Source organism: Callorhinus ursinus, unplaced genomic scaffold (genome assembly GCF_003265705.2).
Source record: "Callorhinus ursinus isolate GAN/ISIS: 27379988/994484 unplaced genomic scaffold, GSC_fseal_2.0 scaffold12, whole genome shotgun sequence".
In the NCBI taxonomy this organism is placed as follows: domain Eukaryota; kingdom Metazoa; phylum Chordata; class Mammalia; order Carnivora; family Otariidae; genus Callorhinus; species Callorhinus ursinus.
Window position 1 is genome coordinate 6,300,627 of NW_027397074.1, and position 24,573 is coordinate 6,325,199.

The window sequence follows — 24,573 nt, forward strand, 5'->3', positions numbered from 1 at the left end:
AGACACCCACTAAATGTTTGCTAACTGAACTTATGTTAGATTATATCCTTGCATTTCAAAGCTGACATGGTAATTACTGGATTACCTTTTGGGCAAGATGGATATTTCTACTTTGTAAAAGGAAAAACAATTTTCCTTTTCCTGAGAAAACTGTATTTGGTAAGAATAAATATTTTGCCAAAGGTTGTATACTGTAGTGTCTGACACTATATAACTATATAACTCAATGGATGAATAGATTTGAAAAGTGAAAGGACAACCGGGTAGAAGAAAAAGATAGCTTATTCTAGGTAATTTTTTTTATAGTGTCCTCTTTTTTTTTTAAGATTTTATTTGACACAGAGAGAGATCACAAGTAGGCAGAGAGGCAGGTAGAGAGAGGGGGGAAGCAGGCTCCTCTCTGAGCAGAGAACCCAATGTGGGCTCGATCCCAGGACCCCAGCCGAGATCATGACCTGAGCTGAAGGCAGACGCTGAACTGAGTGAGCCATCCAGGCGCCCCTGATAGTGTCCTCTTAAGAAATCTTGTTTTCTAGGTATTTCTGAATCTAGGGGACTGTTTTTATAGCAGGTTTATATGTACTTGGAGACTATAAATCCCAATCAGAAAAAAATGTGGAATCTAAAAAGTTGGGGAAGAACATCTTAGAGCTGTATGGTTGAGTAAAATAATTTGAAATATATTACTTGCCTTTCTGAACCTATGCTGTGAGAAACATTTATAAATCTCTTTATTACTTCTCTGACAATTTAAAGGTAAAGTTAAAAAAAAAAAAAGACAAAAAACTCTTAAACTGTATGTTCCAGAATTATTTTCATAGAAATTTTGGTTGGAATGCTGATCAACAATATAAAACTCTATAATAAATGGTATTTGTCAGCGGTATTTACAACCAAGATGACTTTCCAGAGTAGGAAATGTAAAGAGAAAGTTTTTTCTGGAATCTAGTAGCCTGTTGATTTGGGATTTAGAAACACTTCATTCAGTAAGCAAACATCTGTAAGATGTGCATGCATGCCTTTTTATCTTCTATATAAAAGATCACTACCAGTTATCAGTACCAGGATTTTCAGTTCTAGGATGATGGAGTAATAGCAACAATATGGTCCTTCTGTTGTTATTGTACATTTTAGATGTGATACTGAATTCTGAGTATTTTTTCCTCAAATGCAATGTCCTTTATTTTTAAAGCACTTTGTTTTAATATTTATATTGTTCTGCAGTTGATAATATATCCTTAAGTATTTGATAATTAGGTTCTGATCTTTTTTTGTGGCCTCTGATATGGCTGTTATGTGGTAAATATTAAGAAACAAAATCAGTGAAATGGAAGGTGGTCAAAAGGTAAAGAAATAATTTTAGCAAGCTTTTCTTGAAACAAAAGAATATACTAGAACCTAATTTCAGTGGATTATATAATTTCTAAAATACTTTCATTCACCTTCAAAAGTTGGTGATTGTTTCAATTGGTAGTAAAAGCCCCTTAATAGAGCTATATACATTAGGACAAATATGGTACAAAAGCTGTAGTTAATAGTGTCAAAAGATATGAGTAGAGCAAACATTATTGTAGGCAAAAATAAGGAATCTAAGAACACTGTCCTATTCTGAAGTCCAGTAGCCAGGAGGATTTGTTCATGCTGTGTAGGCAATGGTTCTCTGAGTTGCATTTCTATACTCCCACATTCATTTCTTTGATCAGATGAAATTCAACATGTTCAAAAGTCTTACCTCCCCCCAAAGTTCTTTTTCCTCTTTTGGCCTTTCTCTTAATGGTTCCACCATTCTGTCATTACCCAAAATGAGGAAGCCTTCATGACACCTTCTTTCCTTTGTCATATTTGTTTGAAAATGCCCTTCATTTCTTTTGTTCCCTTCCATAATCTTTTCTTTTCTTTTTCACAGTATCTTACCTATCTCTCTCTTTTTATTTTTAAGATTTTATTTAGGGACGCGTGGGTGGCTCAGTCGGTTAAGCACCTGCCTTCAGCTGAGGCGGTCATGATCTCCGGGTCCTGGGATCAAGTCCCGCATTGGGCTCCCTGCTCAGCGGGGAGCTTGCTTCTCCCTCTGCCTGTTGCTCTTCCTGCTTGTGCTCTCTCTTTCTCTGACAAATAAAATCTTTAAAAAAAAAAAAAAAAAGATTTTTTTTAGTTATTTGAGAGAGTGTGCGTGAGCAGCAGGGAGGGTCCTGAGGGAGAAGCAGACTCCCCGCTGAGCAGGAAGCCCAACGCGGGGCTGCATCCCGCACCCTGGGGTGCGACCTGAGCAGGAGGCGGACAGCCCACCCACTGAGTCACCCTGGCGCCCCTCTTACCTGTCTCTTAATGTCATTCTAAATGCTGCCTTAATATTCTCAACTTCTTAATATTTTTCAGCTATATTCTTAATATTCTCACCTTTAAATAACATCTCTGGTTTCACTACTTTATGATTTTATGATTACCCCTTTACTTTTTAGTTTGGTAATATTACTAGACTATACTTCTTGGAGTTAAGAACTATGTACTTTACATTTTTGTATCCTCTCCAGTGCTTACTGTTTAGTGCATGTAACATAATTATCCACATTGCCTTACCTGCTATTCCAAAATCCAAAATGCTCTGAAAACCTAAAGTGGGGCGGAGGGGAGAGAGAAGAGAAGATGGGGAAATAGAGAGTGAAAGTGTTGGTTTGGTATTACACTCATTTGGCAGCAAAACCTGACTTGACATGACTTAAGGCTATTCATATTGTATTATAAAAAATTGATGTGTTTTACAGGTTAGAAGCAGTTTCATATGGTTCACCCTTAATCTTTATTTAACCTACTTAATGTGAATGTGTACAGATTTTGATAGAAAAATATTAACGGGTGTTATGGGAGTGTGTTTGTAAGCAAATAAATTATTAATACGTCAGAGGTATCTTTATGATGCAGAGTGTCTAAATTCTGGTGATGTCTGAGGATCTAAAAGTGTGGCATCCAAAAGACCTGATTTACCTGAGGCAATACCAATTTATATTTGTCTAGGTGTAATAATAATTAGTGCTCCCACTTTCATTCTCAAAGAGCCCTGATTTGACAATAAATTACATGGCTACCCTATCTTAGCAGATACCCCTGCAACAGATGCCTTTGTTATGGTAGGTGGCTTTTATTAAGAATGAAAGCATCCATTCTCATGATGTTATTGTTGTTCTGAGATACATAGTTAAGATGCATAAAACTCTTCTAATACATCTGATTATGTGTCAGGAGACAGGGTGCACTAAAAATTGTGGAAAAGTTGAGATCTCTCTTTTCCTTAGTTGAGCATACTTGGTAAAAAAAAAAAGTCACTGGCAAGAAAGGCAAAGAAGGTGCTATGATGGACACAGTGGAAATGTCTTTTGATGTAAAAAAAAAAAAAAGGCAACTACAGTTTCAGAGTTCTTTAATCATAGTGTATGTAAAGATAGCTTTTTTCTAAAATTAATCTGAGATGTAGTATCCTAAGAGGTACTTCCTTGAGGGTGAAACTAATTCAAGGCAATGTTTTATATAATAATCTCACAACTCTTCTATTCACAATCCTAAACACAACCTAAGATTCTTAAAACTGTATTGACTCTGGAACATCCACATTAATGAATATTACTGGTCCTGAGACCAGCAAGAACAAGGATATCCCTGAATGCGCGTGCTCTGCCTTTTCGCGGTTTATTTGGTTAGAGAGTGATATAAGGGCCATATATGCTTATGGAGCAGAGCACTCCGTGGTGATAAAGGGTAGGGCAAAGAATGATTAAAATGAGATCCGGGACCTGTTTAAAAGTACTAGATAGCAATAGGAACCCCCCCAAAATTGGGAAAAATAAAAGATACAACCCTTATTTTGTTGGCTTTTTTCCCCTTCTCTGTACATGTTAAGATTCTACTGGTAGTGATGCCGAAAAAAGCTGTATCTTCTTTGATCTTTATTTTCTTGGAAATCTGTTCCTTTACAGTAGCATTTGAAATGTGTTGAAATGCCATGGTACACAATCGAGTTTTCAGTAACCGAAGATAGGCTGGGTTTGTTTTTGTTTTAAGTTTATTTATTTCTTTAGTAATCTCTTCATCCAGCGTGGGGCTCAAACTCATGACCCTGAGATCAAGAGTCACATGCTCTTTTGACTGAGCCACCCAGCCGCCCCAGACTGTTTTTTGATATTAATCTCTTTGGCCCTTTCAGCTAAAATATAGAGAATATAAAACCCATTTTGTTATTTGGGAAAATTGGAATTATTTTAAAAACTGAAAAGCCTAGAAACAGTTTATGTGAAACATGAGAAAGGAAAATTATTTTTCTTCTAACTTTAATGAAGCCTTTTTTTTTTTCTCAGCAGAATGAAATTAACACTGAAAATATGGTCAGCTCCATAGATCCTGACAAACAAGATTCTCCTCCTCCAAAACCACCAAGGACCCGCAGGTATTGTATGTCACATTTTCTTTGAAAGGATATTTTTATTTTACTCACTGTTAATTAAAACAAATTCTGAATATTTCCAAGTTATTTTTATAACTTTTATCACTCTTTTGTCTCGGGTATAGCATGTGTACGGCAACTGATTTGTTACTGGTACACTAAAAATTTTGTTTCACTTTGGGTAAAATCTCAGTAGTACACTGTACCAGAGCAGTGAACATAACTGTGAATTGACAATAGCTCATATTTTGGTGTGTAGTAAAATTAAATTTTTAAATATTCTAAAGATTTCAATTTTTGCATAATGACTAAAAAAGTAATATTGTCAAAAACTGTATGCACATTGAAGAAATTATTTAATCACATTACTAGCAAAGATGAGTTTATTTCTCTTAGCATTTTATTACTTTAATACCAATCTCATTTATAATAAAGTCAAGATATATTCTTGTACCCCTTTGTATTTCTTTCTTTTTTTTTTTTAAGATTTTATTTATTTGAGAGAGAATGAGAGAGAGAGCACACGAGAAGGGGGAGGGTCAGAGGGAGAAGCAGACTCCCTGCCGAGCAGGGAGCCTGATGCGGGACTCGATCCAGGGACTCCAGGATCATGACCTGAGCCGAAGGCAGTCGCTTAACCAACTGAGCCACCCAGGTGCCCTGTATTTCTTTTTTCTTTTAGGGCAGCTGCTAGGTCAGTTACATGGTAGTATAGAAAGAATTTAGATATAATCAGAAAGCTTTAGTTTCAAGTCCTTTTCACCCATTTACTACCTTTGAGGTTGTGAATAAGTCACTTATTTGATCCTGGGTTGGTTTTGGTTTTTTTGTTTAAGTATTGTCCTAAGGATGAAATGAAATAAACTATGTGAAAATGCTAAATATGGGACTTGGCACATATTAGATTTTCATTACATGTTAGTTTTCCCATGACAGTGTAGAATTAAAATGGAGTTAATTGGATTACTTTTAAAAGGAGGCACAGTAGAACATCTGTAATAATAAACTATTAGAATGGCTTGTAGCTGCCCAAAGGGATTGGCCTTCTCTCAAAGTAGTAGGACTTCTTTTATATAGGATTCACTGATTTTTTTTTTTTTTCCCCTTAAAACTTTGCTAGACGTTGGGGCACCTGGGTGGCTCAATTGGTTAAGCGTCTGACTTCAGCTCAGGCCATGATCCCAGCTCCTGAGATCGAGCCTCACATCAGGAGCCTGCTTCTCCTTCTCCCTCTGCCTCTCCCCTGTGCTGGTGTGTGTGCACGTGCACGTTCTCTCTCTCTCAAATAAAGAAATAAAATCTTTTTTTTTTTTTAAAAGTAATCACTAGCATTGATATAACATCTACTATATATGTTTTCTTCCTTTTTTGTGTTCTCTATTCATTCTGTAGATAGTGATATGTTAAAACAATGAGTGATGTCATGAATTCATTAATTTTTACAGTAATCTTGATCACAGGGATATTAATATAGCTGCTTTCCAAAGGAAATTGATCTGCATAGGCTAGCAGAGTTCAGCTGAGAACACAAATCTCTTATCTTCCAGTCCAATAATGCTTTTTTCATTATATGGTATTACCTTCCTAGAAAAAAGCAGAGTAGTGAAGGTTTTTGTTTTTCAAGTGTTATGTTCTAATTTTTTGGTTGTGATTTCCTTTACTCCCATACTCTTTCCACCCCGTATGGAATCTAGCCTAAATTATTGTAAGAAAAGTAATTTTCTGATTTTAAATAAAACATCAATTTGGAAAAAAAAATTATAGTCACTCATCTTAAGACTTGGTCAAATAAATGTAAAATTTTTTTATAAAGTCCAAATATCTTTGTGTGAAATTCTGGGCCTCAGAGTATAGCTTCAGTCTATCTTTTTAGCCTTATTTTTCACTATTTCTCCAAACTGTTGTGTTCATTGTTCTGTCCTCTTCTTGTACAAATCTGCAAGAAAGTACTGGTACAATGCCTACTATGTGGTAGGTCTTGAATAATTTGCTTTGTTTAAGGGGAAAATATGCCTTCCTCAAAAAGATTAGATTAAAACCAATATTTACAGTAAGAATTATGCAAGTTATATCTATTCAGTGGAATTTTTTTACATCGGAATATCTAGTAAAAAATGTGAGTGTTGGACACTACAGTGGAAAATCCATATGTTGTATATATTTTTTTGTGACGGGGCTTATAATAAGTGCTACTTAAGTGTTTTAAGCCTTGTTCCAACCTTAAATCAAGAAAGGATAAGGGAAAAAAATCTGTTAGTGTAATTACCAATCACATTTGAGTAGCCACAAGAACCCACAAAGGGACACAAGGAAACTTTTGGGGGTGATGGATATATGTTTATTACCTTGATTGCGGTGATAGTATCGTGGGTATATGCACATGTCCAAACTCATCAAATTTACACATTAAATATATTGGTTTTGTATATCAGCTACACCTAAGTAAAGCTATTCTTTTAAGTGTGAGTACTAAAAATATATTTATTGTGTACATATCAACATCCTGCACAGACTGCTTCCAAAAGCACTTAGAAGATTATAGGTTAAAGGGCGCTTGGGTGGCTCAGTCAGTTGAGCGTCTGACTTTTGATTTCAGCTCCGGTCAGGATCTCACAGGTTGTGGGATCAAGTCCTGTGTCAGACTGCAAACTCAGCAGGGAGTCAGCTTGAGATGCTCTCCCTCCCTCTGGCCCTCCTCACCCACATACGTACACATGCGCATGTGCTCTCTCTAATAAATAAATCTTAGGAAAAAAGATTACTGGTTAAATAAGGCTGCTTGAACACATTTAACTCTGGTCCCTCCCTAAACTTCTAAAATTACAGTGTAGGAATATAAAAATGTATAAAGATTAAAAAAACAAAATTGGAGAGGGGATGGTATCAGATATGTCAACAAAATTGTGGAAAGTGGAAAGCACATCGACCAGTGAAAAGGGACTTAACAGAGAAAGCTAAAACTTGCTTTCCTGTAGGTGGGGGAAGCCAATAAGAAGCAACATGATTTTCCAGAGAACCCCAAGAAAAGCTAGAAATTGGAAGTCCTCCTTGAGGCTGGTGTGTAGGATGGGACTAAAAACAAGGAGAGTACCTAAGTACTCTATATATAGAGTATTTAGAGTATTAATGAGATCATGACACCAGATTCTTTACATTAAATTGAGCAAATAACTGCTTCTCCCACATTTGGGCACACAGGAAGGATTTACTCTGGAGTAGTTGAACCAGGGAGTCTCTGGATTCAAGGACATCAGTCCAAGTGATGGTGAGGTTGTATAGTGCCTTACTGAAAATAGGAATTTGTATGCTAAATGGTAAGATCCTCCAGCTCTCTTGCTCCCAGATTGCTGGTGGGAGACAGAATCTCCCTCTTGAAAAACTAACCAATCCAAGAGATGAAATGTATACTTATTCATGTTTGTGGCCTACCAGTGATTTGCAAGGGCTGTACTCAGTCACCATGCAGTTAGATGACAACTAAGCCACAAGTCTCGAGCCCTCCCCCTTACAGATATGTAGATATCTTCCAGTCATTTTTAATACTCCATTCTTTTTTCCCCCAAAGATTTTATTTATTTGAGAGAGTGAGTGAGTGGGGATAGGGTCGGGCAGAGAGGGAGAAGCAGACTCCCTGTTGAGAGGGGAGCCCGATGTGGGGCTTGATCCCAGGACCCTGAGATCATGACCTGAGCCACCCAGGCACCCCTGCCTCCTATATATAGTTCTTAAGAAGCAACTGAGGATATGGCCACCAAAACAAGGAAGTGTAACTAGAAAAAGTAAGATGGGACCTGGAAAACAGGAGGGTGACAGAGGAGAGAACGTCAGCTCTGTGGTGGCCTAGGTAGTCAGTGGTCTACACTGGAGCACGAGGCCCAAGGGTCTGAGAGGAACATCTGTGGTATTGATAATTACCGAGTGTGCCTGACTGGTCAATTGAGAGGAGGTGTACAAATCTGCAAGAAAGTTCGAAGAAGGGCTGAATTATTGATGATACATAGAGAACTAAGCGATCTGAAATGCAAGACAATTTTAGAGAAAAACAAGAAGTTGTATCAGAAAATATAGGACATCATGGTGTCATCTGTAAGAATAATATCTATAGTCATAAGATTGAGCTAGTTAAAAGTTACAACAGAACATTATTGAGAAGATAGAAAAGATACATAGTAGGAAGACAATGGAGAATGTGTGAAGTAGATCAAGAAATAGCAGTTTATGCATTTTGAAATATTTTGAAATAATGGAGATGAATCTTAGAAGCAGCTATTTAAGAAAGTTGAAAGTTCATGTGTCTGGATAGCTGAAGGGCTGTGGGAAGAGACTGCTGTTTTTCATTAAAATTCTTGTATTTTTAAAAAGTTTTTTTAAGATTTTATTTATTTATGACAGAGAGAGAGAAAGCGAGAGAGGGAACACAAGCAGGGGGAGTGGGAGAGGGAGAAGCAGGCTTCCCGCCGAGCAGGGAGCCCGATGTGGGGCTCGATCCCAGGACCCTGGGATCATGACCTGAGCCGAAGGCAGATGCTTAACAACTGAGCCACCCAGGCGCCCCTAAAATTCTTGTATTTGTAAATAGTGTACATGTATTACTTTATTAAACATTAAATTTTGTTTGACTGTATAATTTTTTATTCATAAAAGGATGAACATTCTTATGATGCCCTTTTCTTAATGTTTTTCAGTTGCCTTGTAGAAGGGGATGCCAAGGAAGAAATACTTCAGCCACCAGAACCTCACCCAGTGCCACCCATTTTGACACCCTCTCCCCCTTCAGCTTTTCCAACAGTCACTACTGTGTGGCAGGACAATGACAGATACCATCCAAAGCCAGTGTTGCACATGGTTTCATCAGAACAACATTCAACAGACCTCAACAGGAACTATAACAAATCAGAACTTCCAGGGAAAAATGAATCAACTGGTGAACAGGTGGATAAAAAATTGGAGCGAAATTTAAGTTTTGAGATTAAGAAGGTCCCCCTCCAAGAGGGACCAAAAAGTTTTGATGGGAACACACTTTTGAATAGGGGACATGCCATTAAAATTAAATCGACTCCACCTTGTATAAGTGATAAAGTCTCTAAGTCACAGGAATTGAGTTCAGGGGATCTAAAAGTTGATGATGTTTCTCAGAATTCTTGTGTGGACTGCAGTGCAACACAGTCAAATAAGGTTCCACTTACTCCACCAGAAGAGTCACAGAAGAATTCAGGCACACCTCCAAGGCCAGACCGCTTGCCTCTTGATGAGAAAGGACATGTAACGTGGTCTTTTCATGGACCTGAAGATAGCCTACCCAGGCCTGATTCATCTGAAGGCAAACCCTCAGATATCCACTGTCAAGCAATGAAAACTGTGAGTCTAACACCAAGCCCCACAACACCAGTTGAAACCCATGATATTGCAGATCAGCATAATAGTTCCCCTCTATTCAGAGCACCCCTCAGTTTCACTAATCCTCTTCACTCTGATGACTCGGACTCAGATGAACGAAACTCTGATGGTGCTGTGACCACGAATAAAACTAATATTTCAACAGCAAGTGCCACAGTTTCTGCTGCCACTAGTACTGAAAGCATTTCTACAAGGAAAGTATTGCCAATGTCCATTGCTAGACATGATATAGCAGGAACAATACATTCAGGTGCTGAAAAAGGTAATAATAACATTATCTAACACTTAAATATTTTTACTGTGTGCCAGTCACTGTTCTAAGCAACTTAAGCAACTTATTTATATTAATTCATTATGTTTTATTCCACATTTCCCTCTAGCGCCTGCAGCAAAGTTTCATTATTTTACATACTTTTTTTTAAAGTAAGCTTTTATTTATTGTTACCTTAATTTGGTTAATTGCATTACTAGGTTTTGTGTTTCCCAAGTATTTCAGTTGTTGTAACTGAAAATTTTTGTGTTTTTTTTTCTCCTGTGTTACAGTTTTTAGTATTTTATGTGGGTCAAAGATTTAGCTGACTGAATAATTAGAAATAATTTAGGGAAGATAGAATTGCTTAAAGTAACAGTGACATAAATAATGTGGAACGGCTTGATTGGCCATTTAATTTCATCCATGTTTATCACATACACTAGTTCATCTTTATGCTTGTTTAACTACAAAATACTTTAAAAAAAAATTCTCTTCACAAAATACTTGCAAATGAAGCTACTTTCAACTCTGAGATTAACCAAGAAGCAACTACTCAGCAGAATACGGGAAATTTAATTCAGTCAGTAGTGAATGTGATATAGTCTCCTTATCTAAGTCATTGATACTATTATTTAATTAATGACTCTCTTTTTAAAACTGTCTTAGGTTTTCAAGGTAATATGTGCACTTGGTTCCCAAGATGTATTATTGGTTGTTGAAACTCATCTTTGATCTACTAAAATAATCCTGGCTGCCTTCTTAAACAGGCCATAAAGTTGAGAGTAAATGTAATAAACACAAAAGCTATTATGGGTAGATTAATTATCAGTGGTCATTTACTTGTCAGTGAACTTTGGTCATGACTTATATAGGCTGGTATTTACAAAGTACAGGCAAAATAAGTACTGTGAACTTGAAAGATAACTTTCTTTTTCTATTTCTGACCTAATAAGTACCACCCATACTGTGGTGCCTTTATTTTCCCCAACTCACACATACTGTGTTTTTTAATCCAAAGAATGTATCTGGTAGAGTAGGTAAGAATCTAAGGTAGTTTCTTAAATTTACAGGATTCTCTGTATTCTTCTGTGTGTGTGTGTGTGTGTGTGTGTGTGTGTATGTTTAAGATTTTATTTGTTTATTCCAGAGAAAGAGCAGTGGGAGAGGGACAGGCAGACTCTGTGCTGAGCACAGAGCCCATGCGGGGCTCGATTTCAGGACCCCAGATCATGACCCGAGCTGAAGCCAAGAGTTGGACACTTAACCGGCTGAGCCACCCAGGTGCCCCTCTTCTGGATCTTCAGAAGATAATGGTTACCACCATAAATATTACTTTGCTAGTTTGCCATAATTTAAAATTGTTAATATCTTTTTCTTCCTCCACTTCGGAGTTTGAAAAATAACTGCCAAGTTGTAACTATGCAAGAAAATGAGTTGAAAAGAAATTTTCTTTTTAGGCTTTTTGTAGCATAGCAGGCATCCATCTTATATCTAGGAAATATATTTCTTTAAACCATTAGTAGAAATAGAATTTGGTGTGAGGACAGGGATATGATATGCTCATTAAAAGTTATTGCTACCTGACCAGTCGATGGTAATAGAAGGAGTTCTTAACTATCCTTCCACAGCATTTTGTATTTTAAAGTCCTCCTGCTGTACACCAGCTCACTTGTATTCTCTCTGTTTTATTTGTATGTCAAGGCAAAGATAGCTATAAATGTGATTTGTGGTTTCTTTTTGCCCTATTCTAACAACGCTAAATGAGTTTGGTATTAACTGAAAACTGTCCTGTGTAAGTATTCTGTGCTGTCAGTTGACTACAAGCAATCCTATTTTTAATGTTTAGTTATTTACCTTATAGATGAACCACTGGCATAGGAATTAGTTTTTGTTTGCTTGTTTTAGAACTTATTAAGTAATTACACAGAATAATTGTGTTTTGATACCTAAAACAACCTTTTGCGTAAGTTACTGCCTGGCAAAAATTCCTGGCTATGAATTCTGATTTTAATATTGACTCAGGCCTCCTGAAAGATTTCTCAAAATTGGCTACACTAAGTCCCCATTCAGCGTATGATTTACAAAAAAGCCTGTGTAAAATGTGCAGTCTCTGGTTGGATAACCTTTAAAACAGCAGTTTAGAACATAGGAAAGGTGATCCAGAAATCCAAGAATAACATGGGGTTGAGAAGCAAGAGCTGCAGTTAGAAAATAAAAGTCTTTAAGAATAAAGACTGTCATGAGAAAAAGAGGTATAGAGTTTCTGGAAAGATAATCTGATATTTAATGTAAACTAAGACTGCCTTTCCTGATTTGTTCACTTAATTATGAAATGGCATCACAATGTGAGATTATGCATCCCTTCCTTCCAACAGCCATTTCTTCACTTGTGAGCTGTCAGTTAATATGAGGGCAAGGGGAAGAATGGTGATGGCTCTAGTTATTACCATTAGATAAGGTAAATTGTTCTTTAGTGGCTTAACTTTACATGCAAGAGAGAGTTCCAGTACCAGTGATAGACATATAAAATAATGGACTGGAATTCTTTTCTCAGCAGGACCTAGAGGCTGTATTTTCTTGGGTCTTTAGTTAAATAAATGTAGGAAGAACACGAGCAATCATACCTGGCTCATGCTAGTTGAAAATTAAAAAGGCTTTGCTGATTTTTCAGTCTCTTTAATACATAGCCTGTCAGATATGGTTAAATAGCAAAGTATTATGGCACGATGGTTCATTTTTTAAAGAGAACAGTTGTCAGGCCCAGACAAAATAATATAGGATTCTTAACATTTCCCTTTTTTCACCCCATCCTTCCTAAGCTGAGAGTCCATACACGGAATTATATCCTCATATTTGCTTTCTCTAGCACCAGTGAAACCTCAAAAGATCTAATACAGGGGTACCTGGATGGCTCAGTTGGTTAAGTGGCTGCCTTCAGCTCAGGTCATAATCCCAGGACTCTGGAATCAAGCCCCACATCGGGCTCCCTGCTCAGCCGGGAGCCTGCTTCTCCCTCTCCCTCTGCCTGCCACTCCCCCTGCTTGTGTGCATGTGTGCTCTCTCTCGCTCTCTCTGTCAGATAAATAAAATCTTAATCTATGTCGTAAGCTAACTGATGAGGCTCACATTGTGAATTATCTTTTCCAAGAGTGAATTTTGTTTTTACTGGTGAAAAGCTTTAATATAGCTTCAGTCAGTATTCTCAGAGCAGGTTATATGCCGCTGTTCAGAAGATTTTAGGCATTAAATAAATGAACATTCAAAAAAAATTAATAGACTTATGTATATTAGAAAAATAACACTTCAAATTTGTTATTTGTCATTACTGTTTGAAATATGACCCCCCAAAATTAGTAAATAAAATGTGACCAAAGGACATAGTTAAGTTAAAAATGAATGGGATTTAAAAAGCAAATAGGACAGATGGTGGTATATAGTATGGCAAAATTCATGAAAGGAGTTAAGCAATTGATTCCAATTTGGGAAACACTGGCTTAAGTCAGATGGCCGAAGCTTTCCTTCGTGGACTCAAAGCATCATCTGCAAGCCTAACAGGTCCCTTGCTTTCTATATTGAAGTCTGTGTTCAGGCTCAGAAGCCAGAGTGATTACTGTCTGCAGGGTGTCAGAAAGTCAGGAGAGAGTCATTTTCTCTGTGTGGTGGTGATGGAGTTCATTCCGCTTTGCTCATTAAGCTTCATAATTTTCTTGATAACGAGTCAAGCAGTAAGGATTTCTTGTTCGTTTTTTGCATTTTTAAAAACTGGTTCTCATATACTTGTGGAACTGATTTTTAGAATGTCAAAGTTTTCTTGTTTAGATAACAAATTCATTCTTTAATGAGTTAATATTTTTTAACAAGTTCATAATTTGTCTGAATTTTATGTATTTAATATAGATGTTGACGTTAGTGAAGATTCACCTCCTCCCCTACCTGAAAGAACTCCTGAATCTTTTGTATTAGCAAGTGAACATAGTGAGTGTCTCTTCTGCTTTTAAATACTTCATATTGTAATAATAAACTCCAAAAAACATGGCTGATTTTAGTCTCGTTGCTACTGAATTGCATAATTAAATTCAAAAGGTTTGAATTGATATTGACAAATGTTTTTAATTCCTTGTATGAAAAATACTTATTTTTTTAAATACTTGAAAATATTTTTTACTTGCTAAGATTGCTAAAATGGCTGCATTTATGTTACTTAAATTTAGTTAAATTCAATTATAATTGTATTTGCAAGTTGTTGTCTTTTCATTTCACTAAATATAGTACTTATTTATGAAAAGGCATTAATTGCTTCACTGGGTGCCAGTTTAGGTAAGTAAATATTTAAATTGGGTTGTAGGTGGGCCTCAACTCAGTTGGTGTTAATTGAGGGAGACTTGAGGCCACATGAGTAGCAGTGAGAACTGGGAGAAAGTGCTCAAAGCCTTCATAATATACTTCTCCTCTGTCTCTTCTTAAAAAAGAGTACAAAACAGCTTTAATATGTTTATAGTGTCTCATGCTCAGTGGGGGCCTCCCTAGCCTTATCTGAGTTATATTTTACCAATATTATATTAATTTCAACTGATTTCAAGAATGTTAACAGTGAAGCCATATATACTACAATACTACCAAATAAGTAGTACATCTAAGTCTGTCACATGTGTAGATTACCGTGAGCTTATGGTAACATAATAAACTCTGATGACTGAATTAATTAAATTTGAAGAAAGGAAACTTAAGGGGATTTTCTTGAATTAACAGAGAATATTTTATGGAGTGATAGTTTCTAAAAAAATCTATAGGGTCTGTTTTTGTATCTTTAATGCAAGAAATTCAAGAATTAAACATGTTAATTGTAAGATTTCATTTTTCTCAGATACACCTGTGAGATCTGAATGGAGTGAACTTCAAAGTCAGGAACAGTCTGAACAAAAAATATCTGAAGTGAGTCCTTTGGGGATTGGAACAGCTATATACTCAGTATTTTTGCTCTTTTGTTTTGTTAATTTATCTTAGTTTGTTACAAAAACTGTCACCTTAAGACTATTATCAGCATTTCTTTTGCTAAGATTTTAGCTGAAAAGTCTATATAAAATGTGATAGGAAATTTTTTAAAAGGGCAACATGAGATACATATGACCATGACTTCAGAGTGTCATTTTTCTAGACAGTTTTTGAAATTTGTGAATTATGCCATGTTTTAAATCATTTTGGAGGTGTGACTAGAACAGGAGTTACATTTTCAGGGTCATAATACTTTCTTAGATTTTGTTCCTCCCACCATAACACTAAGTACATAGTCCCATCCTTTGGTTTGTCTGGTCACCAGAGGTTTCCTTTCACAATCAGGAAATGTTTGGTAATTAAATATATTGGTCATGGGAAATACCATTTTTCATCAACATTAATATTTTTCATATTACCTCCATATTTTAATATCCCCCAAATTAGGGTACATCTTACAATTGATTAAGAAACATACTTTACTTGGCACATAAAATAGTGGTAGCCTATACTAATGATGTTATGTCTTATGAATATGGTAGAGGACTGGTGAAATGGAGTTGTATGGTCCTTTGTGTAGTAGTTCCTGCATTTTCAGTTTCCATCTAGAAGGAAAAAATAGTTCCCCTGTCTTTTTCATCTCAGTATAAAATACTGTAACATTAAAAAATTTTAGGCCTAATTGAAAACACCATTGTTTTCTTTCCCTTTGACACTGAGAATTTTAGTAGACCTTGCTTTCTTGGGATATATACTCAGACCAAATTTTCTATTATTTGTTATAAAAGGGATATACTGTAATAGCTATTAAAATGTCTTCCTTTTAGGGCTTGATAACCTCTGGAACTGAAAAATGTGGTAAGTTAGATTTTATTCCTTTTTGTTAATAGATTATGTAGATTAATCTCCATAAAATAGCATGTCTCATGGTGTACTGAACCTGAACTATGCAGTATAATTCTTTTAAATTAATTACTGTATCAGATATTATTAATCTGGGAAGTAACAACATTTATTATTGGTAGGTACAGGCTAATGGAGAAAACATTATTTTAAAAAATATTTTTTTGTTTTAATCTCTGTTGTTTATAAAAACACTTAGAATCTAGATGTGACAGTGATTTGAATAAATGTCCCAAATTCATCTAGATTATTGAAAGAGGTCCCTAAAAATCAGTTGTTGGTAATTCTTCCTTTTAGCACTTCTACATTTGTGAAGACCAGTAAGATTATGTAGCTCAACCCAGTGTTATAATGCCAAATTAGAAAATTTTTCTGCCACGTTTCTTTTATTATCATGGTAAAATACATCAAGTTATTATTAATTCCTATAAGTCAGTGACCATGAAAGCAGCTCATCAAACATTCTAGCCTATACAATTCCCCCAGTTCATCTGTCATTGCTGCCCTTGCCCTCCCTTCTACTTTAGCTGCCCCTTCCCTGCATCTATGCCTAACGGGGCTCCATTCCCTCTCATAAATTCTTATTACTCTTTGTCTCCTTTGCTGGGGCAACGTGTCATAAGGAAAAGAACAGAAGGTTTAGAGTCAAGCCCACCTGGTTTGGAATTCCATTTTTACTATTTTACTTAACTATGTGACTTAAGCCAAGTCACCTCATCTTAGCCCCGTTTTTTTTTTTTTTTCCCTCTGTGAAATGGAGGTAATAATAGCACCTACCCTAGAGCATTGTTTTTGAGGAGTTAATGAGATCACATTCATGGAATATCAGCACTGTGCTCGGCACGTAATAGGCACTCAAATGGAAGCCAGGCTATTATTGTTACTGTCTTTATTCTATTACTACTGCCGATATTGCTGGATCCCTGGGCCCTTTATTTCTTAATGTATGCTAACTCCTTTCTGGATTCTCTTCTCTAGCCAACCTAGACACTGCCCTCCATTACTCTGGTCATACTCGAAATTAACCTCCACTGTCTTGCTCCTAACTCCCATACCATTTTATTTTATCCCTCGAAACTCCTGAATACTGCTGGGGAACATCATTCTGCTTTACAGATTGAGCCTACAATTCTGGATCTTCATCCATAATTGGGCACTTAGCTTTGCTTGGTTATCTTATATGCTCTAGTTGGTATCCTTTCTATTTTCCAAATCTTTTTTATTTTTTTTTAATTTTTTTTTTTAAAGATTTTATTTATTTATTTGAGCGAGGGAGAATGAGAGATAGAGAGCACGAGAGGGAAGAGGGTCAGACGGAGAAGCAGACTCCCCGCCGAGCAGGGAGCCCGATGTGGGACTTGATCCCGGGACTCCAGGATCATGACCTGAGCCGAAGGCAGTCGCTTAACCAACTGAGCCACCCAGGTGCCCCAAATCTTTTTTTTTTTTAAAGATTTTATTTATTAGAGCGAGAGAGAGAGAGAGCACAAGCGGGGGGAGCGGCAGGCAGAGGGAGAAGCAGGCTCCCCGCTGAGCAGGGAGCCCAATGCGGGGCTTGATCCCAGGACCCTGGGATCATGACCTGAGCTGAAGGCAGCCGCTTAACCAACTGAGCCACCCAGGCGTCCCGAATTTTCTAAATCTTTAATTTCTTCTGGGCAACACTCTCGGGTCCCCTCCTTCTTTGGGAGCTTTGTACTATCTCCCTCAATAAACTTTGCTTTGTTGCCCACCAAAAAAAGAATAAGGAAATAAATAATTAAAAATAAATCTTTAATTTCTTCTGAAATCATCAGTCCTACTCTTACTCAGTAGATGACCTTTTACTTCACTGAGAAAATTGAGGCCTTTTGTGACTAGATCATCATTTTTTTCTAGAAGCCAGTCCTGAAACCACTAGTTTCATCGCCGTGCCTCTCCTCTCTGTCCCCATTGCACTCTACATCATTTTACTATAAAACTTACCAAACCAGTATAATAATAACGTGCTTGGCAGTCTCTCCTGCTAGACTAGTTTTTGTTCTGACCTTGAGCTGAATGAATGATTTTTATTTTCAAGAGTTGTTTAGGGGTCTCTGGCTGGCTCAGTTGGTAGACCATGGGACTCTTGATCTCAGGGTCATGAGTTCAAGCCCCACTTTGGGTGTAGAGCTTACTTAAAAAAAAAAAAAGTTGTTTAAAAACAAAGAAACAAAAATCAATGAAGAAAATGTGGCAGAGACTGTATGTGGCTTGCAAAGCCTAAAATAGTTATTCTCTAACGCTTTATAGAAAAAGTTTGCTGACCCCTGTCTAAACTATAAGCACTTAAGGACAAGGAGCTTGTATTCTTTGACTCGTATTCCAAGCTTCCATAAAAGTTTTTTAACAAAATTTCTTTTATTACTAATCTTAGGCATCGGTAATTAAAGAAGTAAACTAAAATTTAACTGAGGTAAAGCTTTTTTTTTTTTAAGATTTTATTTGTTTATTTGACAGAGAGACACAGCGAGAGAGGGAACACAGCAGGGGGAGTGGGAGAGGGAGAAGCAGGCTTCCCGCGGAGCAGGGAGCCCTATGCGGGGCTCGATCCCAGGACCCTGGGATCATGACCTGAGCCGAAGGCAGACATTTAACGACTGAGCCACCCAGGCGCCCTGATGTGAAACTTTGAAAGAAAAAAATTACGGTTAGAAGCCAGTAGTCCAAAAAAAAAAAGCCAGTAGTCCATTAATTAACTATGAACTTGATTGTTGTTGGTATCCATATAACGCATCTCACTTGAAATTATAGCCTTAGGACATTGGCACATAGTACAACTACCTTAAGGAAATATAAAATGGCAAGATTGAGGTTTATTAAATAAAGTTAAGAGCATAAGGAGAATCCATACATTGCAGAACAACTCACTGACGATTTCTGCGTGCCCTCAAGAACACCTAACACATTTTCCTGTGTTCACTACCATTGCATTTATATGCATCTGGGCGTCTGAAATTATGATACCCAAGAGAGAAAACTTGCTCTTTTAACTTAATACAGACATTAAAATAATTAGAGGATTCTACATATGATGCTACAAATGATGCTGATTAACAATGGCTTTATTTTGCATTTTAGATCATCCAGCAGGAGGTACTCACACAGAGACTTGTATAGAATGTCCACCTATTTTCAGTAACAAGAAAGATCAAATATCAGAAAGTCCAACAGAGGCCACAGATATTGGTAATTTGTTTTCTAAATAATTTTAAAACTTTAAGTTATGTAGTTAATGCTGGCAAGAATGAGAAGATTTTATTTGCCATCATTTCAGGCTTTCCTGAAGGCAGAGTTTATCATACTTTTTGCTATGATTTATTCAGGTTCTTAAATGAACTACCCAAAGCAAATTAAGAGTTTTTAGTAAATTAAAAAACATTTCTGGACACTGACCAATTACTGTGGTGTTTTGATTACAGGTTTTCGTAACCGCTGTGGAAAACCCAAAGGACCAAGAGATCCACCTTCAGAATGGACATGATTCAGGGAGCTAAAAGACACTTTAAATTATACTGGAAAATTCAAGTGCCACTGAAAGCCAGATTTATAGTATTCCATCTTAAAAATGTGGGACTAACAGCAGTGTAGATTGTTACCTTAGTATTGTTTTGCTGGGACCATCTACCTGCCTTATACTACACTTAGGAAAAAAGTATTACATACGGTTTATTTTGTAACTTCAAGTATTATTGCCTTAATGTCTCTTAACCCTGTTACACGCTGCTTGTAGACATGTTAATATAGTAATACTTTTATGATAAATTGAGTTTAAGGACTACTCTTTTGCTAATGTTTTATCATGTATGCATTATTTTGTATATGTACAGGGCAAGTAGGTATATAATTTCATAAAGTTGCAGTCATAAAATATTATTAACAGAAGATGTAAGAAATTTCTGCATGGTCTAAATCTTTGTGTACCTTATTTGTAAATTATTTGCCCTGAAGTTTTAGAAAATAGTTTCTGAATTTTAAAATTGCTGGATTCATGCAGCCAGCATTGCAGGTTATCAGAGATCAAAGATTGTAATAATAATACATTTTGTAAATTGTAAGCAAAAAGTTATTTTTATATTATATACTGTCTAATTGTCCACCCTAATTGTCCTTGTTTTCATCTAGTCATGGAGATTCAGTAAGTGCCTTGGAACAATATTGAATTCTCTTAGCTCGTGTGTGTTACTTTAATATTTGAACTCAAGTGGGATTAGAAGACTATCAAAATACATGTATGTTTCAGGATATCTGACCTGCATTAAAAAAACAACAGTTTTACAGTGCCTACTTGTCTTGGTTTTTCATTCCTCATTCCTAGGAAATTGGAGTTATTAGCCACCTTCCTGCAGGCTCAGCCTTTAAGTCATGAGTGTGAATGGGGTTTAAACTCTTAATTAAAGAATAGGGAGAACCGTCTGCAAAAACATGGCTTCGCCACTCCCAATACTGCTACTAATTTGTTTTTTTTTTTTTAAGATTTTATTTTATTTATTTGACAGAGAGACAGTGAGAGAGGGAACATTAGCAGGGGGAAAGGGAGAAGCAGGCTTCCCGCTGAGCAGGGAGCCCAATGCGGGGCTCGATCCCAGGACCCCGGGATCATGACCCGAGCTGAAGGCAGATGCTTAACGACTCAGCCACCCAGGCGCCCCTACTGCTACTAATTCTAATACTTATCCTTGAGTCAGCCCTAGGCAGCCTTCTCATTACTGCCTACTAAGATCCAAGACAGAGGCTAGGAAAGGGGAACTGGTTTCTTCCCACTCCACAACTGGAGCATAGCTCCCCATCCGTAAATTGCAAGTTTGAATTCTGACACCAGGGATTGAAGTTAATGGACATCTATATTTTCCCTCTGTATACGAAAGGAAGAAGAAATTACGAGACTAATAGGATTACTGTAGAGGAGAAAATAATACTATAATTTCTTGTCAGTTTTTCTTTAAGCTCAATGGTCTTCGTGTTCATTCCTTAGAATCTTATATTTTCCCCATATATTTTGGTCATAAGGAAATGTGAATACAAGGGACCCTGGACATTCACAAGGACACAAGACATCTCTGTAGCATCATTTTCCTAAAAAAATTCAAACTGAAATAAAACAACTGAAAAAAATATTTAGCTCCTCTACACACTTGATTTATATAATATGGTACTAAAATCATTTACAAACTTTTTTTTGTTAGGAAGGAGTTGCTTGGAACATCTTCATTGAAAAATAACATGTATTCAGAAGAGTGCAAAAGTCCTAAAAATCATAATCATCACAAAGTTTACACACCTGTGTGTGAGTGTGACCACCATCCAGGTTGAGCAATAGAATGGGATCTGCCACTGAGAAGATGATCCCTTGGACTTCTGAGATTTGTTTATTATATGAGTAGCAGTTACTTATTTTTCATTGCTATAGAATTTTGCATTGTATGCATGTACCCCAGTGTGTCCATTCTGCTATTAACAGACATTTTATTTCTGGTTTCGGAATATTACAAATTATGCTACTGTGAACAATTTCTTTTTAAGATTCATTTATTTGAGAGAGAGAGGGAAAGAATCCCAAGTGGACTCTGCACTGAGCGTACTACGAACATTTTTTAATGTGTTATTTGGTGTCCATATATACATAAACCTGTTGGCTATACATCAAGGAGTAAAATTTTGGAATTACAGTGTACACATACATATTCTCCTTTAGTAGATACTGCCAGACAGTTATTCTAAATGGTTGTTCTAATTGTTACGTATTTCTTGGTATTGCCCTTAATTTTCATTTTAGCCTTCCTAATGGATACAAAGTGGTCCTTCATGACTAATGATGTTGAGCACATTTTATGTGCTTGTGACTGACCACGTGGATACTTTTTTTATGAACTACCTATTTTAGTTTGAAGGAATTTGTATTTTATATCTAAGACTACATTTTTTGGCTCAGGGAATGAGGTAATTTTTTCCCCCATTGATCAATCACCATTTAATGCCCTTGCTCCACTGTTACATGGTTTTGTCAGGTAGCCATTGATACCAGTTAGGTATCCATTGATCTGTATGTTTCTAGTTTTTTTTTTTTCTTTGCTTTCTATTGCCTATCTTTAGGATGATATATATTTTTTTAAACATTTTATTTATTTCTGGGGGGCGCTTGGGTGGCTCAGTTGTTAAGCATCTGCCTTTGGCTCAGGTCATGATCCCAGGGTCCTGGGATCGAGCTCCGCACTGGGCTCCTTCCTCAGCGGGAAGCCTGCTTCTCCCTCTCCCTCTGTTGCTCCCCCTGCTTGTGTTCTCTCTCTCGCTGTGTCTCTGTCAAATAAATAAAATCTTAAAAAAAATATTTTATTTTTTTGAGAGAGAGCATGTGTGACCATGAGCAGGGGAGGGGCAGAGGGAGAGGGAGAAGGAGACTCCTTGCCGAGCAGGGAGCCTGACAGTCAAGGAGTCTGACACAGGGCTTGATCCCAGGATCCCTGGATCATGACTTAAGCTGAAGGCAGACACTTAACCGACTGAGACACCCAGGCGCCCCTAGGATGGTACTTTAAATTCTGCCTTTTTCTAGCTTTATTAGCTTTCTCTCACGGGTTTTTGATTGCCTGGGACACTTGGTAGAACAGTTACTCATTTTTCTTCTTCCATGTAAAGCATATGGTAAGCTCATTTGTATCTGAGATAAATCATTGCCAAATTCATCCTGCCTCTTTATCCAAAACCTCTACCTTGTACAGCTAAGGCTACAAAGGCCTTTAAGATCTTTCCATCGTAACACAATCAGTTAGCTTTCCTTTGGAAGCATTTTTTCCTTTGGAAGCAAATTTTTCCTTTGGAAGCAAATTTTCATAAATTTTCACTCTAGTACTTTTTACTTTATGGACATTTTCTCTATAGATAAAGAGCAATAAAGCCACAGTTATAGGTCAGTGCTGAGCCAGCCTCAGTCATTAGCAAAGTAACTTAAGTGTAACAGCCTCAGGTAGGACCTGTGGTTAAGATTTTTGCCTGAGGGAAATCACATAACTTTGTGTTCTAAATCCCTGGGGTCACTTAAAGTTGAAACTGAACTGAACGTTAAATTCTTGACTGTGAAGAGTTTACTGCGTATCAGTTTGTCTTTTTATCTTCTGAGATTGAATTTACAAATAGGTAGCGTCAAGTTCTTACTCCTGTTTAGGTAACTAGATGGATATGAGGGAAAGGGAGGGTCTCTTGGTTCCCAGCATTCTGGTTGGGAAATGAAAATCTCCATTTTGAATACGTTGAGTTTGGGATAACCCCCAGCACCCAGGAGGTGATGTCCAGTCCCTAGGTAGGTCTGAAGCTCATAAGAAGTGTCCAGACTAGAGATCAATAATAGGGAATTAATACAGCCAGGAATGGAACCGTGAGGGCACAAAAACCCCGGGGAGAATTGGGTATTTAAACGAACTTTTGCAGTAATATTGCAAATCCTCACATTTCTCTTTGTTGAAACTTGATTTAGGTTAAACATGGGCACGCTCCCCTACCTTGGTGAACGGCGTCCTCTTTCTGGCATTCTGCGTACTAGTCATCCGTCTGGTGAACTCTGCCCTCTGGGCTCTCATCTCTTCAACCCAGCTTCCTCGCTACCAAAGGCCAATCTGATCTGCTCGTGACCTAAGAGTTACTTTCTCCCTAAAAAATCTTTAAGGGCTCTTCACTGTCTATGGTAATATTTCTTCAAACTGTGTCCCAAGTTGTACTGCATTAGAATTTTTGGGAAATGTCCTTAAAATTCGGGTTCCATGGTCCTCCCCTGGAGCCAAATTAGAAGGGGAATAAGAAATGTGTGCTTTAGGGGCCCCTGGCTGTCTCAGTCAGAAGATCATGCGACTTTTTGATCTTGGGGTCGTGAGTTCGAACCCCACATGGGGTATGGAGATTACTTAAATAAATAAAACTTGTACCATAGGTGATTCTGATGCATAATGCAACTGGAGAGCAAGGCCCACGGGATCAAGGCTAACAGCAGATGATGCTGCCGGCCTTTGCAGCCTTTAACTGTTTCTATCTGTGCTCTGGTCATAATGAACTGTGGCTGACCCTTGAACAACAAGGGTTTGAACTGCACAGGTCCAGTCATACACGATTTTTTTTTTTTTTTAAAGACTGATTTATTTGAGAGCAAGTGGGCATGTGCTTGCACAGGAGCCTGCCGAGGGAGGGGCGGAGGAAGAGGGAGAGAAACTTGAGCAGACTCCGGCACTGAGCGTGGGGCCCAACGTGGGACTCGATCTCCTGATTCTGAGATCACAACCTGAACCAAAACCAAGAGTCGGATGCTTAACCGACTGAGCCACCCAGGTGCCCCAATACAATTTTTTTTCAGTACATGCAGTACAGTACTGTAAGTATATTTTCCCTATTGATTTTTGTTAATTTTTTAAAAAATTTTTATTGAAATTTAGTTGACAAAGTTACATTAGTTTCCGGTGTAAGACATACTGATTCAACAACTCTAGCTGTAGCTACCATCTTCAGCAATTACCATGGACTATATTCCCCATGCTGCACCTTTCATGTCCATGACTTACTCATCCTAAAACTGGAAGCCTGTACGTCCCAC

The 24,573-nt window shown here is 37.3% G+C and overlaps 1 protein-coding gene across 4 annotated transcripts in view; it reads left to right on the top strand.

The window, feature by feature from the left end:
- Positions 1-20,281, top strand: part of PTPN12 (protein tyrosine phosphatase non-receptor type 12) — an 87,764-nt gene extending 67,483 nt beyond the window's left edge. For 3 of the 4 annotated variants that reach the window (XM_025872777.2, XM_025872774.2, XM_073898712.1), the window contains 7 exons: positions 4,350-4,438; positions 9,121-10,094; positions 13,983-14,060; positions 14,950-15,017; positions 15,905-15,935; positions 19,080-19,187; positions 19,421-20,281. In XM_025872777.2, coding sequence (XP_025728562.1) covers positions 4,350-4,438; positions 9,121-10,094; positions 13,983-14,060; positions 14,950-15,017; positions 15,905-15,935; positions 19,080-19,187; positions 19,421-19,482 — 1,410 coding nt within the window. In that variant the 3' untranslated portion in view covers positions 19,483-20,281. The remainder of the gene's footprint in view (positions 1-4,349; positions 4,439-9,120; positions 10,095-13,982; positions 14,061-14,949; positions 15,018-15,904; positions 15,936-19,079; positions 19,188-19,420) is intronic. The other variant, XM_025872778.2, reaches the window with a different exon arrangement.
- The last annotated feature ends 4,292 nt before the right edge of the window (positions 20,282-24,573 follow it).